Below are 16,700 nucleotides of genomic sequence, written 5' to 3'. Positions count from 1 at the left end.
TCTGTGTAGTGGTCAGGTAGGTTTGTGTAGTGGTCAGGTAGGTCTGTGTAGGTGTCAGTATAGTAATCAGGTAGGTCAGTGTAGGAATAAGGTAGGTCTCTGTAGTGGTCAGCTAGGTCAGTGTAGTGGTCTAGTAGATTTGTGTAGGGGGCGCAAATTACTAACCTTGTTCCGGGCGGCGGGCGCTGACAACCCACGCTACGCCACTGCTTCTGAGGAGTACTCAGGTGAGATGTAAAATCTGTGAGTTAAAAAAAACCTAAAAGCAAAATCCAGTTGGTGATCTGATCGGTAGAGGCAACCGATGTCATATGTCTAAGGATAGGTTGGAGTAATCTGGCTCAATAAACCAGATGACCCCGGCCTATCCTTGGACATATGACTATGAGCGCCTCTGCCGATTGGACTACAGAAGAGATTTTTAGACCTCTTTTAACTCACCGATTACCTAAACCCAGTGAATTATTAGCCAATGTGGATTTAGGTAAAAGAGTAATGCGGACCTAGGTAGGGCATCACCGAAAATTCAAGAACTGAAGATAAAGGGGCGCATCTTTGCGACGAAAATAACAATGGCCATTTTATTAATACGACTTGCATTACCAGCATTTAACACGAAAATAAGATGTAAACCAGATGCCGGCGTAAATGTGCCAGCATATGCTTGGCGACCTTTGGCTGAATCTACTGTTCGACCCTTTTAGAAATTGACAAAATACAATTCAGTGTAATTTTACCCCCCCAACATTTGCATACAACTATACATCACATTACACTGTTCATGGTGATGGACCTTTTCCAGATGGGTTGCACTTTGCAAATGAATCAGCTTCACCTTCCATTGTACACCCCTTCATAAGCACATAAGCACGTGTCCTCTGACCCCAGGTAGTGGTAGAGTAAGGCTCTACCCTGAGTCATTTCCTGAGTTCTGAGCCCCCATCGCTCTTCCCGAACAGAACGCAGCCAATCCTTCTCTCTCTCTCTCTCTCCCCTCTGCCCCTCTCAGCCTCCTTCTCTGCTGCTTGCTCTCTCTGTCTCATTTGACAGGCAAATTTGCAGACATTGCCTCAGGATAACAACCTCGTTTGACAGTCAATTAACCGTGAATAGTCAAAGCCAAGGCAGTTTGCATTACATAAATGGAAAATTAGATTCTCCATTCCCAAGAAAGCAAAAAAAAAAAAGAAAAAAAGAAAAAAAAAACTCTCCTTAAGACACTGCAATAGACAACTTAGTATCAAAACTTCTAATCACGTCCTTCCCAAAGCCCTCGGAGACGTTCGGCAATCAGCGAAAAGGTGGTTTCATTTAATTTGTATAATGTAATTTTTGTAAATGTATTATACATTTTGTGTAGAGATCATTATCATGGAGATAATATAAATGTTGGGAGCGACGCCATAAAATACCTTTAATGTCTTTCTGACAGATATAAAAGCAAAATAAGCTGTGATCCTTTTAAATGGAAGGTTTGCAAGGAAACATTTCAATTATTGTCGTGGCAAGGATTTTTTTTTTTTTTCTTCACAGGCTGCCTCATTGTATATATTTCCGAAATCCCTTTTGATGCTGCCTCGGCAATTAATAATCCGCTTGCTATTAGCTTGGCAGTGATTTTTTATTTTTATTTATTTTAAATTTGTTTTTTTCTCTGTGTCCTATCAACTCCAAGTGCCTTTTATTATAGCGCATAGCACAAACATACAGAACACGATTGGCTTAACTCTACAGAGGTGGGCAGAAGATGTTATCAGAATGGAACCTACCTGGTATCTCTCGCCAAAATTCGCCGGCGGACGTTTCTGAATCTGTGATGTAGAAATGCATTTCTTTGCTTTTATCTGCAATGAGATACATTGATTTTAGCGCGGTGTATGGAAAAATTACATCTTTACTAGTTCTTATCAATCTACTTTATCTAAAAGTGCCACAAGGTCAAAGAGCACATTATTTATTGACAAATTTAAAAAAAATTATACTGGTTACATTTTGGAACATTTTGTTTAATTGGTACCATTTATGTGTTGGCTGTTGTTCCAAATTAATGGACAATTGGAAGACCAATTTTTGGGCCCCTCATTCAACTGGTTCACAAATACAGTATTTACTGAAATTTTGGTCAAATGATGGTATTATTTCTGTGTTGGTAGTTGTTTCAATTTAATGGACAATCAAATTAGAAACCTAAAAATAATATATTGTTTCTTAAAGCTTCTTTGGGTTTATTTTCTCATTTATTTCAATGCTTGAAATGATTGAATAAAAAAAAAAAAAAACCTGATTAAAGAACATATGCTACAATCTTAAAATATACGACCAAAACCCTTCCAAAAGACCCAAGGGCTTTCTTGATTTTACCCAAACGTTTACTGATAAGATGGTTAGATGTCATTCCATTTTTCTCATATTTTTTAATAGGAATTTGACATTTTTGGTATAAATAAAGGATTATATTGAATTGTGTCAAAGCACCCTAATATGGATCCATATTATAATGTCTATTGAGCTATGCTAATAGTCTTTTTGGAACTGCATTGAACTGTGTCAGAGCACTCAAATACAGATCTGTATTATAATGCCTATTGAGCTATTCCAATAGTCTTTTTGGACTGCATGCATACCCAAAAGCCCAAGTATTTGAAAACTGGTGATTTATTTACCAAAGGTAAATAGGCTCTTCACTTTGCAAGAGATTTGGGAATGTGGTGAAGGTCTACTGACCTTCATCATCCAATTACATCCAATCAAAAATTCAGTTTTATTTTTTATTTTCCTTGCACGTGATTGGGTATTCTTTGCAAAGTGAGTCTTCGCCACATTCACTAAGCTCTGAAGCAAACTCCTTTGCAAAGCGCAACTTCCCTTGCAAAGTGAACATCTTTTTTGTCTTTAGTAAATTAACTTCTTGATCTCTGATAAGGAGCAGTGTCAAAATTGAGATTAGCTTACAGCACCCTTCAGTAGAGGGTTTGTGACCAAAAACCTTGGTTTTTATGTGAGAAGCACCAGAGGGATCCAAGAACACACTTTTATTCAGGAAATTGAAAAATTGTAGACCTAGGACATAATCTGCCTTTAAACTAGGCAAAGTTGAAAGGTGACGATTTAAAATGTAGGAGGGAAAATTACCCTCCTGCATAGACATCAAGGGGTTGATTTACTAAAGGCAAATAAAGCATGCACTTTGCAAAGTGCAGTTGCTCCAGAGCTTAGTAAATTAGGTAAATCTTCACTTTGCTAAGAATACCTAATCACATGCAAGGAAAATGAAAATATATATATATATATATTGGATGATGGATATGGATGATGGAAGTCCGCAGAGCTTCTGCTGATTTATTAAGCTCTAGAGCAATTGCTCTTGCAGAGTGCAATAGCACTTTGCAAAGAGCACAGTCTATTTTCCTTTTGGAAATCAACCCTCAAGTCTTACCAACAGTCCTGTTCGAGGGGTCCAGTTAGATCGAATCCACTAAAATGGGAATGGCCAAAGGTGGATCAAAAATTGTCCGGTCCTTGTGGAACTGGCCAAATGTCAATCCATCTAATGCTAGTTTAAGGAATAATGAATTCTCATGCACCTAGATTTTTCTGGAACATCTCTGTAAACACGCAGGTGTCATTTCATTTTTCTCCCTTCTTCTTTCTAAGCACTGATACAGTCCCTACATTTAATGTGGGCATTTTCATTATGAAGACAATTTTCTGCTGAGCAAAGGTGGGTAAATGGATCTGTGTGTCTTGCATCCCCTAACTCATATGCCTATTACTGGTCTGCAATAGTGATGGATCCTAAAGTGTGCATGTTTACAAGGGCACAAAAAGTCACCAAATGGGCGCCGTGCAAGACCAAATTTTGGGCCCCATCATTCTACTGCTTTTCAAGTACAGTATTTGCTGTACAAAACAAGACAGCAGGATAGATGCAAACCAAGAGAAGCCTCTGAACTCTTTGATAGTTCATAATATTCAGCTGGGTTCAGACATTGGACACTCCCAATACTTTTACTCAAAACGGTGAGGAAAAAAAAATGAGAGAAGCATTCTGCATGTTACAGCACCAGCCATGCAATGAATGGTCACAGCCTGGCGCCACTTGGGTATTACAGTCCAGGTTAGGACATGATGAAGAATGCCCACCAGTTCTCCTGCCCTTGGAGTGAGCAATGTCCAAGAGCAGAAGGGGTGCCTTTCCAACCCTCAGCTAATATAAATGTGCCCCCAAGTTGAAGAGGGTCCTTGAAGAGTTACTTGTACAGTCACATTTGCATGCTTATAAATGTGCAGACACCCCCTACACTAGTCATTTTCGTCAGGGTCCAGTAGAAACATGCCAGCAAAAGAACTATTGGGGTCTGATCTAATTTTTACGTTAGCCATAAGCATCATGATCATTGGCTGATGGTGCTGAAAAGAACCAAGCAGGGCCACAACCAGCCAATGCTTGAAATGTACAAATCCATTCTTGAATCAAGTGGATCTTAAGTCTCGCATTCTGTCTCTTGTGAAAACTCCTCAGTGGCAAGATTGCTCTCATAGTTTGACCAGAAAAATGTTGCTCCCTAGTGAGATTCTGCAGCATTCTGGCCCAGAGAGGGAGTGATTCCATTAGGGCAAGTTGAACCTCTCCTGTGTGATTCAGCTGCTGGCAATATGTCACCAGCAACAGAATTGTGACATCGATCTTAGTGTTTGGCACATCTAATCTTTTATTTCGAAGCTTGAATTTCTGAATCATATAATTCCTGAAGCAATCCAATCAGAATTATTGGATTGTTTGATTCCTTATTTCATTGCATGCAGACATAGACTACCTCAGTGCAGATCGCTTTTGTTTTAAGAGCCTTACCCACATGGTAAACAAGCCAAAGCAATTCTCTTTTTCTAATCATACATTATTAAACAATATAGATGGATCAGGTTTATTGGCAATTAAAGTGGAACTCCAGGCGGATATAAAGAAACAACATTTTATTGCAGCTAAAATAAGTTTAGGAATCTGTCCTAATATCAACCTGTTGTATTATCTTGTTTCACTGTACTGACCTCCCTTCCTCTAAATAACAGACCGACTGCCATCCACCCAACAGTCGTTGCTTAGTGTCTACTGGTAGACCCAGTGCCGCCAGTTCAATTTTAAACTGTTCTATCAAAAGTAATACTGTTATTCTAGCATTGTTACCTTGGCCAAATGCTGCGGCCACCTAGTTCTACACCTATGTACTGCATTCTCATACCAAATATAAAATTAAAAAACAGTATTGAGAATGGAATGGAAGATCTGGACCAATCAGGCTCCAGCCAAAGAGACATGAATAGATGTACGTTATCATTCTAATGCTTCTCCTTTATTGTCCAGTGTCAGGCCGGGGGCCGCCAGGTGACCAAGCTGTATTGTTTAAATGCAGTAGAGAAAGCTGAGGTCACTAACCTTGCTGTGCTGTCCATCTAGGCTGTGGAAATCTCAGGACTTGATGGACACAATTAAAAAATGCTTTTGCAGGTAAACAAGTTATAGTATGTGCGTATTTATCAGTTTGCCTGGAGTTTGGCTTTAAGCATAGGTCACAATGACTCTAAGCGTTAAAGCAGGCTGCAGGAATTAGACAGCGATTGGACATTTGTAAATGATCTGCTGGAGAGCACTCTTTGACAACCTACAGACATGCACGCCTATGGAAAAAAGTGTGCAAGCTTGTGTGCAAAAAGTGCATCCCAGGACAAATCCTATATTAAGGGAGCAACAGCTTTTGGTCAATATCAGCGAACCTGGATGCCAAATTTTGTATCTATTTGTCATCTGTGAGAGCGATGGGAGCTGATATTTTCACAGTTCAATTGATTTATAAAGGTTGATTTACTAAAGGGAAGTAGATTTCTCACTTTGCAGGGGAATTATCCCTTAGCTTAGTTAATTTACAAAAAAGGAATTTTGCAAAGAACACCCAAGTAAAATAAAAAAACAAAAAACAAAAAACAACAAGATTTGTGCAATTGGATGATAGATTGGATTGATAGATGATAGAAGTCAGCAGAGCTTCCCCAAGCTCAGGAGACAATTCCCTTGCAAAGTGAACAGTCTGTTTGCCTAATGCCTTTAGTAAATAATCCCCTCATGTCTATGTCCCTTGTGACCACACACAAAGCATTATAGTTGCAAAGCATGGCTAAGGGTGTGACGTTTACTACATGTTTCACAAGTGAGTGAACAAAGCAGATATTTACCATCTGAGCTGCATTGGATGAAACTTATAATGTGATTTTATATCAATTTCTACTGATAAATCTCTGCAGGCACCTCATAGGCCACGATTGAGAGAAGACAGTTTTGGCACACAAGTTAAAAGGAGAACCAACAGGTTTATTCTTACGTGATCAGATCAAAGTGTATATGGCCAACTATAGACTGGGTTTAGCAGAAATTACAAGGATTGCTAATTATCCCAACAAATCTGGAACAGACAACCATTTATTTACTCCTGAGAAGAGAAACTTATTTATTTTAGCAATTCATACAGCTGTCCTTGACAGGAACAGTTGTCTGAAGACTGGCTTCTGACCAAAGGAAATTGTCCATGGTAATGCTAAATACGGTACAGTTTAATTAAGAGCTTTTCATAAGCCATGCTGGCCGTACATGGGCAGTTCATTTTTTTCTTTAAAGATCTGTGAGTTGTCCATCTTGTAAGCTCAAGAGATCAGTCATTGCAACGTAAACTGGAACCTTTTCACAATGTCTATGTTTTTTTGCATGCTCAATAGCCAGTTCCTGTCTAATGAAAAATGAGGGACCACTAACCTAGGCCATACATTTGCAGATATTTTCCAAAATATTTTTAGTGGATGGCTCTAGAAACAATTTGAATCATGTTTTCACCATACAAGGAAAAATATTCCTGTATCTGGTCATCTCATGGCTTTTTGAAGTTTGATTGACATGACCAAAGAACCAGCTTCTTATGTTTATGGTCACAATGTGGTCACTGGACATGATGATGAAATTAGGATGATAGTATAAAAAAAAGAATGAACTCCTAAACTGGTCAAAGAGATTGCAAACCTGGGTTTTAGCAGACGTACGTCTTTGCCATTGCCGGCAGCGGGGCACAAGAAGTATTTCCTTTGCCGTTAGCATCTATTGTGGTGAATGTATTTGGCTATGTAATAGCAAACTTTGCTAGCCCTAACTGCAGCTAATGACAATATAGTCTTTGGGTTAGCAGTTAGAAAATACTCCTGCTCATATCTGGCTGTGTGACATTGGAGTTTGAGTTCATTTTGAATATTGGCCCTCTTTAACTTAAGCCTTCTGACTCAAATTTGTACATTTTTGTAAACAAGATATGTACAAGAAGTCTTTTTTATATACAGGGCAGTGATTGGTAAAAATCCATCTAAAACCTCTGAACACCTTTGCTTTCTTGGAAGATCACCGACGAGAATCCTGAATAGTAACAATTATATACCGCCAAATTTCGCAATTCCTTGTGGCAACTACTGCATTATACTTTAAAAAAAAAAATACTTTTAATTAAGAGCCAGAATGACAATGTACAGCACAAATGTGATTTTCCATTATTTTTATTTTTTACATGTTTAATGTTACAATGTGGTTTCCTAAAGGTGGATATTTCCCACTGACTTGGATTTTTCAGATTCGCCATTCTATACTTTGGTAATCACAAACAGTATTTTATATAATAATGTTTTATTTCTTTATTTATTTTTTTATGAGAATGAACAAAAGTGTGTAGATAAGAAGCCATTCTAGTCCAAGGAACTAGGAGCCCCAGCAAGCAGGTGGGTGCGTGGGTTGGCTGGGTCTCTTACTTCCTCTACAGCTGTAGGGTCACAAGATAAGATGCCATCTTTAAACTAAAATACCTTAAGCATATAAGGTTTACATTCACAGGCATACAGGGGTATAATATGACACCAGAAAGTAGAGCAGCTATAGTGTACTTATGGTTTACATTGACAGGAGAGCTATGACACTGTTCCCAAGAAAATGCCTGGTTCACATTTGTTTCATTAAGTCTAGAAATACTGGTCTTGCCATGTAACCTTTTGTGTTAATAGAAGGGCACATGGCGCATGGCAGGCTGATGTAAATGAAGATTTAACATGGCAGCTAGAGCTCAAACAGGTCTCCGCTTATTCATTACAACATACAGCCTGACTGTGCCAATGTGACCGTCAAGAGATAGACAGAGTTTTAGAAAGACAGATAAACAGACAGAATATATTGAAGGATAAATATAGATAAGTAGATAGATTGTAAGCTCTAACGAGCAGGGCCCTCTGATTCCTCTTGTACCAAACTGTATTGCAACTGTAATGTCTGCCTTCATTTTGTAAAGCGCTGAGCAAACATTTGGCGCTATATAAATCCTGTCTTGTATTAATAATAATATTAATAAATAATAAAAATAAATAGACATAATGAATCTTTCTCTAGTCAGTCTCCTTCTGTATCAGCACTTATATATATCTATATACATATCTACATCTAGATATATATATCTATATAGATATATATAGATATATATATATATCTATATATATATATATAGATCTATCTATCTATCTATCTATCTATCTATCTATCTATCTATCTATCTATCTATCTATCTATCTATCTATCTATCTATATATATATATTTTTTTTGATAGATAGATAGATAGATAGATAGATAGATAGATAGATAGATAGATAGATAGATAGATAGATAGATAGATATAAAAATTACCATGTACCTAAGCAAGAAGGGCATGGTCAGCAGTCTGTATACAGCAAAAAATGAATCTGTCATATATGAAGCAGGATCACACCATGCCAATACTGGGTAATCAGCAGTGAGAAATTGAATAAGCTTAGCACTATTTATTTAAACCTCTGACTCTTTTGCATAGCAGCTACATGATGGAGTTTGGCTGGCCATACATTATACAATTTTCTTGTACAATTTTCCTTTAGATTTACTAAAACCATATATGAGGTCAAACCTAAACACTTTCAATTTGTATGCAATCAGACAGGCCCGTGCACTACATAGCTGAAGGTAATTGAATAAGAAAATGGTATAATGTATGGCCAGCCTTAGATTTCTCCTCTTAGAGGCTAAAGATAATTAATCAACATGGTTTTGTAAAGAAAGAACCCTCTATTTGGTGGGACTTTACGGTAACCTAATTGATCAAGTTAAGATATCGGTACATGGTAGCACTTAGGGTAAAAGAGGATAAAAGATTCTCGGTTGTGCAATGTGGAATAAATAAAACAGCATGTGATTCTTAAATAGTTGTGATAAACTATGAAAGCCAGCAATAAACAATTTTTAATGAAACATAATAATATATACAGCTCAAAACCAAATATTTCACATGATATATAGACACTGTAAATATGATTGTTTCAAGAATCTGAGATAATGGATATCGCAATCTGGTTTTAAAGGTTCTACTGCTGCCCAATAATGGTCAAGTCGGGAAATGGGCTACTTCTAGAACTCTTTGACCTCTACAGATGCCACCTTTTTGATCGAATGGGGGAAAAGTCAATAGCCCAAAATGGATTCTGCCAGACAATGGTATTGTTCTCTCAAGAAAAGGCCAAAGACGGGGGTATCGTCTCTGTAAACACGAGTGAATAAAATGGAAATTCTACTGAAACTATTGTGCATTTTGATGCTAAGTTCATTCTACTGCAATATTCAGATCTTCCAACTGCTATCTCATGTCTGTGGGTTGCTTTAGCATAGGCCTCCATGGGATCATCTGGTAAGATGAAAGGTCACATGCTGCCTTTTAATTGTGAACATGTCAGCTAATGCTTAATTCCTAAGCGGCCTACAGACGTTGATTGCTGGCTGGCCCTGCTTCATTGCCTATCTGTAGAACAATCTAACAAATTTGTCTAATGAACAATTATGGCACAAAGATTGTTCACTGTGGGCACAAGTTCATACTTATCCCTTTTAAATGAGCAAAACAAGCTTAGTAGACATCCCCGAGGCTGGCCTTTTATAGAGAGAAAAATAGTAGACATCAGAAAGGAAGAATCTAATCCAGAGGATTGTCTTTTCCAACAAAAAAAAAATGAGCGGGGCTTCTATCCCATGGTCAGATTTGGACTACAAATATATTAACGTTCTTCTGTTCAACCATAAGTGGCCAAATTAGGCAAACCTACTCCGAAGTGTGTAGACACCTTTACAGTTAACGTTTTTCAATCAAGTAACGACTCTATAGGCAGCTACAGAATATTATTGAACTACAAGTTAATCAGCTGCTCACAATAGCAATCTGTTAATTGAATAATTCAGTCTCTCAGAGTTAAAAGCCAGTACAGAAAAATTACCTGAGTAGGAATCGTCCTTCGGGGGTAAGTTACCATTATCTTCCTTGCCTTTTTGTGTCTACAATAAAGAAACATAATGTATATGCTATATGCACAGAATTGGCTGCATACATTACAAATATACCAATTGTATAAATTACTGTTTAAAGAGACATATGAAACCACATAACATACATGCCTGTTTTTCTACAGAAAAAAATCAAGTCTATTGAGAGCTTGTTGTTCCATGACTGTAATTATCAACACTCTCTCTATATAGCTTCACAGCATATAAAACATACCATATGGGTCTAGGAAAAAGCACACACACCTCCATCAAGAAGAGAGGGGCCTATTTGCATGTAAAACATTGCTCTCTGTGGCATTGTGTTAAAAAGCTAAACACATTGAAGATTTCATTTCTTTAGGGCATCTAGTTATCAATCTTATTATGCATACATAACCCGTTCAGCCTAAAGCTGCATTTAAATAATAATAATTAGCTCAGCAGCCCGGCGGGGTGATATTTACTTCTTTGTAGCAGGGCTCCTCCAGTGATGTATGACGGGGGCTTGAGTCTTTTGGGGTGGAAGAAGCATGCTCTACGCTTTCCAGTTTCTCAGCCTGGGTTTCGTTCCTGGAACCAGAGAAAGTGGACCTGTCCTTGCATGTTTTCTCATTGCTCTCCACCAGGCCTCTGCTTTGGAGGAACTGGCTGCTTAGGCTCTCCTCTTCCTCCTCATCAGGCTGCTTGTTGCTTTCCACATCCACATCCTGCTCTTCATCTGAATCTGAGCTGTCACTTTGGTAACTGCAGCTGGTCCCAGGCGAGATGTGCCGATCGCCAGGGAAGTCCTCAAGGTTGCCATGCAGTTTGGCAATGCTATCTGTGTCCTTGACCACTGGCCTGAAGGCTGAGTGGTAGCTTTGCTTTCGGATGGGGAAAGGGGGAACGTCCAATACATTGGTCCTAGTTTCAGAGGAAGGCCTAATATCACTGGAAACGGGAGAGCTGGAACACTCAGTTTCAAAGAGACTGTCCCCAGTTGTGCTGAGACTACTGCCATCACTTTGGTCAGCTAGCTCAAGGAAGGCCTGTCTCAAAGTAGGGTTGTCTGTGATAGAGGTAAGGGCGCTAGGCTGAGGCTGGAGATAGGTAGGAACTGGAAGGCCACCAGGAGTTCTAGGTGGCCAAAACATACAAAAAGGAGGATAGAATGCATCTTTTCTCCCAGGCCAGAATAGACCAGAGAGTGCACTGGTCTTCTGACCATTAACAGTGTCACTGTCATCTTTCTTCTGACATAAGCCAAAGGCAGGAAAGGTGTAGGGACTTGGAAAAAGAGTACTAGCTTGAAACTTTTGCAACATGCCAAACCCTTTGCTGGGTACTGGAATGACGGGGTAACTTCTTGGAGCCTTGTTTGTGATGTTGGTGGTGGACTCAATTTCTTCCTCCTCTTCAAACCGTGGCCTCTTCTGGTTAAGTTCTTGCCCAATCATATGTGACAAGACACTATTAGGTGCCTTTACGGAGTTCAATGAATGGCAGTGCCCATGACTTAGAGCTCTTTTACGGCTTCCCCCATTAAACATGGCTTTCACATCCTCCCAGGCAAACATAATTTCATCTTGTGGAGTCTTCTCTGTCAGTTTTAGGTGTCTTCTCCAAGAGTTAAAGTTGGCAGCATCTGGCTGGGTGTATTTAGCCTCTGGAGTTCGATGTGAGTGGAAGATAAATTTATTGGGAGAGAAGTACATGTTGCAGTAGGTGCATTTGATACACTTCGCCCGTGAGCTGTTGTACCTTGCTGGGATAAAGCTCCCTCTGCATCCCCAAGCACATTCATGAGTCACATCAAATGCAAAGTTATCTGGCAGTTTTGGAGGTCTGTTTTCTCCTAGGAAGGATTTACAAAGTCTCTCAGCCTCCCTCTTAGTGATCATTCCACATCTTCTTGAAGAGATAGGCATTGCTCCTGCCCTCCTCAATATTTCCAGTTGTACTGGGGTGCACTGCACACAAGTGATACCAAGTGCTACCCGTCTATTATGGATCTCATTGTAGCTATAGTTCTTTAGGAGGGTGTTGGAAATTTGGGCGAGACACAATCTCTCCTGGCCATCAATGACCAGAGATACAATTGGGATGCCATACAGAATGACCTGGCTGACTTGGTTAGGCTTCATGCTTGCGTGACCAACCCTGGACTGGCCAATGGTGTCTTGTTGGTAGCTAGTTGGTGGGGAAGCCAGGAGAATGTCGTTAGCGACTGTGAGTGGGCTGGTAGCCATCTCTGTAGATATCAGTGGAAGGAATGTCTTTGGTGTGGTAGTTGCCTAAAATAAAAGAAAAAATACATATATAATGAGTAATGTTTAGATGAAAATACAAATTAAAAAAAAAATAATTTACTCTTTTAATTACCAATAAATTGTGGGAATAGAGAGGTAAAATAACTGGAGGCCAATTCAGGGGGCTGTGGTTCCCCATAGTATTAGGTCTGCAGGTTCCATGAGTTGAGCTGGCTAAAATGTATTCAATACTTCCTAAAATAACCCATTACTATTACAAAGCACATACGTAAAGGTAGAGGGCATAGGGGTCTTGATATTACTAAATAGGCTTTCTTTGTGAACTGTTGGTGGGACTTGAGGACAGGTAGTAGTATGGATGGTCTTAGTAATATAATAAGAAGAGAAAGAATGACTAAATATTATATTTATGTTAATTTAAAATTTAAATAGAATATATGTCGTTATCTTAACTAAATTGGGCTACAATGGTTATTATTAGGCATAATATTCAAAAATGTATTAAGCTAAAGTTCGAATCCTTAACAATGCACCTAGCTCAGCAGTGATACAGTGCAGTCATTAGAAAAATTGCCCATTTTAAGCGTTTCTTAATTGTGCAATTGCTGCCTACAAAGTAACAAATTGTGTATAGATGTGCCTGGGAAGGCATCTGCATGTGCAAACAATAGGTGATGTATGCTTTGCTACAGGGTGTTCTGTTTACAAAGCAAGGTTGTCCATAATGTAACTATTAATTAAAACACAATTAACCTCTTTACTCTGCAAGACTGCATGTAACCCAGAACTATTCTCATTAAACACAAGATGAGGCAGCCATGAATGAGACAGATCTTACATGATGAGATCACACAAAATGCCACAATCCATCTCACCAACACTTCCTTTCACATGTCAACTAAACAATGACCTTTTAATATGTTAGAAAACTAGGCTGTAGCTATCTATTTTATTACCATACAGTCCCCTGATTAATGATTATTATTTTACCCATAACTAATGTATAAAGAAATTAATTTCTCCATAAATACAATTACTAAAGAAAAAAAATGAAACATAATCTAGATGTTTAAAATTTGTATTTAAATATTGTCTATTGGGTCATTTAACTTAACACTCTCAATAGTCTCAATACCACTCTCACTCTCTTAACAATATTATCACAATTTAAAAATATATATAAAATCTATCTATCTATCTATCTATCTATCTATCTATCTATCTATCTATCTATCTATCTATCTATCTATCTATCTATCTATCTATCTATCTATCTATCTATCTATCTATCTATCTATCTATCTATCTATCTATCTATCTATCTATTCTAGCTCTCTTCTCTTTATCTATGCATAATTGTTGTCGTTTTGGACAGATAAAACTGTGTCAGTTTTTTTTTTTTAAAGTTATAACTAAATTTATTTCAATTGATTCAAAAAATGAAAAAAAAAAAATATATAATAAGCTTTTGTATTGATTGATCAAATTAAAACGAATTGCCAACATTTAGGAATTTAGGGTTTTGTAAAAATTTGTGACATAAACACCTCTTTCATAGCCTTTTCCTGCCCACCCCTTCCATCAATTACTGGTCCTACATAGTCCAAAAGATGTCATATCTACATGTTGCCTGCCTTTTAATTGACGAAGTGTGTTTATAGAAGCAAATGAACAATAAATATGTGATATGTGGTAGTCTTGCATGATTATATGCACGTTTATTCTTTGCCTCTCCTGTATAGAGAGGATTAAAACGAATTTTAAAATCATGTGTGTGTTTTGATGACAGGATTTAGCAAAAGTGACTTACAGAGGTTGGAAATAGTTATCCGGGTAGTAATGTCATATATAAAAATAAGTCATAAGTCATATAAAATAGTAATATGTGTGTGTTTTGATGAAAAGATTCAGCAAAAGTAACTTACAGAGGTTGGAAATAATGATCGGAATAGTAATTTCATATATAAGCATAAGTAATAAGTCATATAAACATGTCACAAACAGATATTCGTTAATATACTGGCCTGGTCTTAAAGCTGGTTTATTTAGAATTAATACTAATACTAATATTAATAATAATGAGATTAATAAAAGTTCAACAAAGAAAAAAAAAAACCCAAACATATCATAATAAAATCAAATAAAACTAGAAAGAATTTGGAATATAAAACTTTGAAATAAACACACTATTATGTGTATATATATATATATATATATACCGTATATAAAAAAGAACTAGAAAGAAATAAAAAAAAACCCACAGGTGACAATAATACATGAAAATATAAAATATTATAAACTTACAAAAAAATATCAAATTAACTCTTTCGCAACCCGACAATATAAAAAGAAAACACTTTCATCACCATTCCACAGAAGGACACTTAGCAGTTATTAAATTGCAGGTTGCAATAATTAAAACGACAGCAAAGCACACAACGAGTAAATAAATGAGAAGTGAAAGGAAGAAGAGGTAAGAGATGTGAAATGAATACCTAGAAGAAGTAAGGAGAAGATGTATCTATAGGGCTCCTGTGCACATCTTGCGGTGAGAGGGGTGCCGGCAGTCCTTGTGCTCAGTGTGGGTTAAGAAGACACATGCAGCATCTTGTCTCTATTAGCCACAGACAGGCTGGAAGGTGAGAAGTGCTTTTCCAGCCCCCAGTGTGCTACACCACATAGCCCAGCCTCACATCCTCTGCAGCCTCCTCATCCTCTCCCTATCTACAGCTCTGCTGGACCTCCAGGTGACGTCACCTCCCTGCAATTAACCCTTCCTCACCCAGGGACCTCCTTTTAGATCTGTTATATATATGGAATATTCAAATATCTTTAATTCCACCCTCCCCCTCACTTCCCCCCTCCCCCCACATTTCTGTTTCAACCGATTATTCTGAAGCAGGTAGGATACGATTGTGAAAATCAGGCTGCAATAAGGTGATTAAATAGATTATATATCTATGTATTCATTTTTTTTTTTTTTTACAGAGAATTATTAAATAATTTTTATATCTACACACTTACAGGTTAAAGTTTTCTCCAGCAGTAGTGAAATATCACCATGATGTGTGTAGAAAATGCAGGCAACGTTTGTTAAAGGAACACTTTGGGGTTGATTTACTAAAACTGATGCACACAGAATCTGGTGCAGCTGTGCATAGTAACCAATCAGCTTTTAGGTTTTATTGTCAAAGCTTAATTGAAAAAGCTGAAGTTAGAAGCTGATTGGTTACTATCCACAGCTGCACCAGATTCTGTGTGCATCAGTTTTAGTAAATCTTCCCCATTTGTTTTTTTTTATTTTTCATTTAATCCTTATCTATATAAAGTCTCTTTTTTTTTTTTTTTTTTTTTTTTTTTTTTTTTGTTTTTTGTTTGATACAGTAGTAATTCTATTGAGAAGTCTATTAAGGCCACAATGCGATAGTGGGGGGAGACCCTCCACAAAGAACTACTTTATTTATTTATTTTTTTTGCTTTCATTGCTGAATAATCAACAGTGGAAACTCAGCGGGCCTGGGATGGAGCTGCATGGGGTCCGGCAGTATGGCCTAAGTATGAATTTAGCATTAGATTTTATCTACCTAATTTAGTTGATTGTTGCATGCAGCATTTCCATGTACTTATAAAAGAAATTGAAGGTATTGATGGGGTTTACATAAAATCAAATCAATCTATCAATTATCTATCTATCTATCTATCTATCTATCTATCTATCTATCTATCTATCTATCTATCTTATCTATCTATCTATCTATCTATCTACTATCTATCTATCTATCTATCTATCTATCTATCCATCTATCATATATATTTATGATATTTATCTAGTCAATCTATAAATTATATTAACAGATAGAGAGAGGGGGGGGGGAGATACAGAGAGGGGGAGAGGGAGAGAGAGAGAGAGAGAGAATAGAGAGATACAGAGAGAGATAGAGAGAGAGAGAGAGAGAGGGGGGGGATATATATATATGTATATGTATATATATATATACACACACCTTATGTATCCATATGATGATTATATATATATACACAC

General features: G+C 37.5%; 1 protein-coding gene across 1 annotated transcript in view; it reads right to left on the bottom strand.

Moving 5' to 3' along the window:
- The window catches only part of SKOR2 (SKI family transcriptional corepressor 2), a 63,344-nt gene that overhangs the window by 38,411 nt on the left and 8,233 nt on the right, over positions 1–16,700 (bottom strand). Inside the window, exons 2-4 of the mRNA XM_082243832.1 lie at positions 10,874–12,682; positions 10,364–10,421; positions 1,770–1,844 (exon numbers count right to left, since the gene is read on the bottom strand). Coding sequence (XP_082099958.1) covers positions 1,770–1,844; positions 10,364–10,421; positions 10,874–12,637 — 1,897 coding nt within the window. The 5' untranslated portion in view covers positions 12,638–12,682. The remainder of the gene's footprint in view (positions 1–1,769; positions 1,845–10,363; positions 10,422–10,873; positions 12,683–16,700) is intronic.

This window comes from Pelophylax lessonae (assembly GCF_965119305.1).
Source record: "Pelophylax lessonae genome assembly, chromosome: 1".
NCBI lineage: Eukaryota > Metazoa > Chordata > Amphibia > Anura > Ranidae > Pelophylax > Pelophylax lessonae.
The sequence above is the reverse complement of the archived record's forward strand: the minus strand, read 5'-3'. Positions and strand labels throughout refer to the sequence as shown.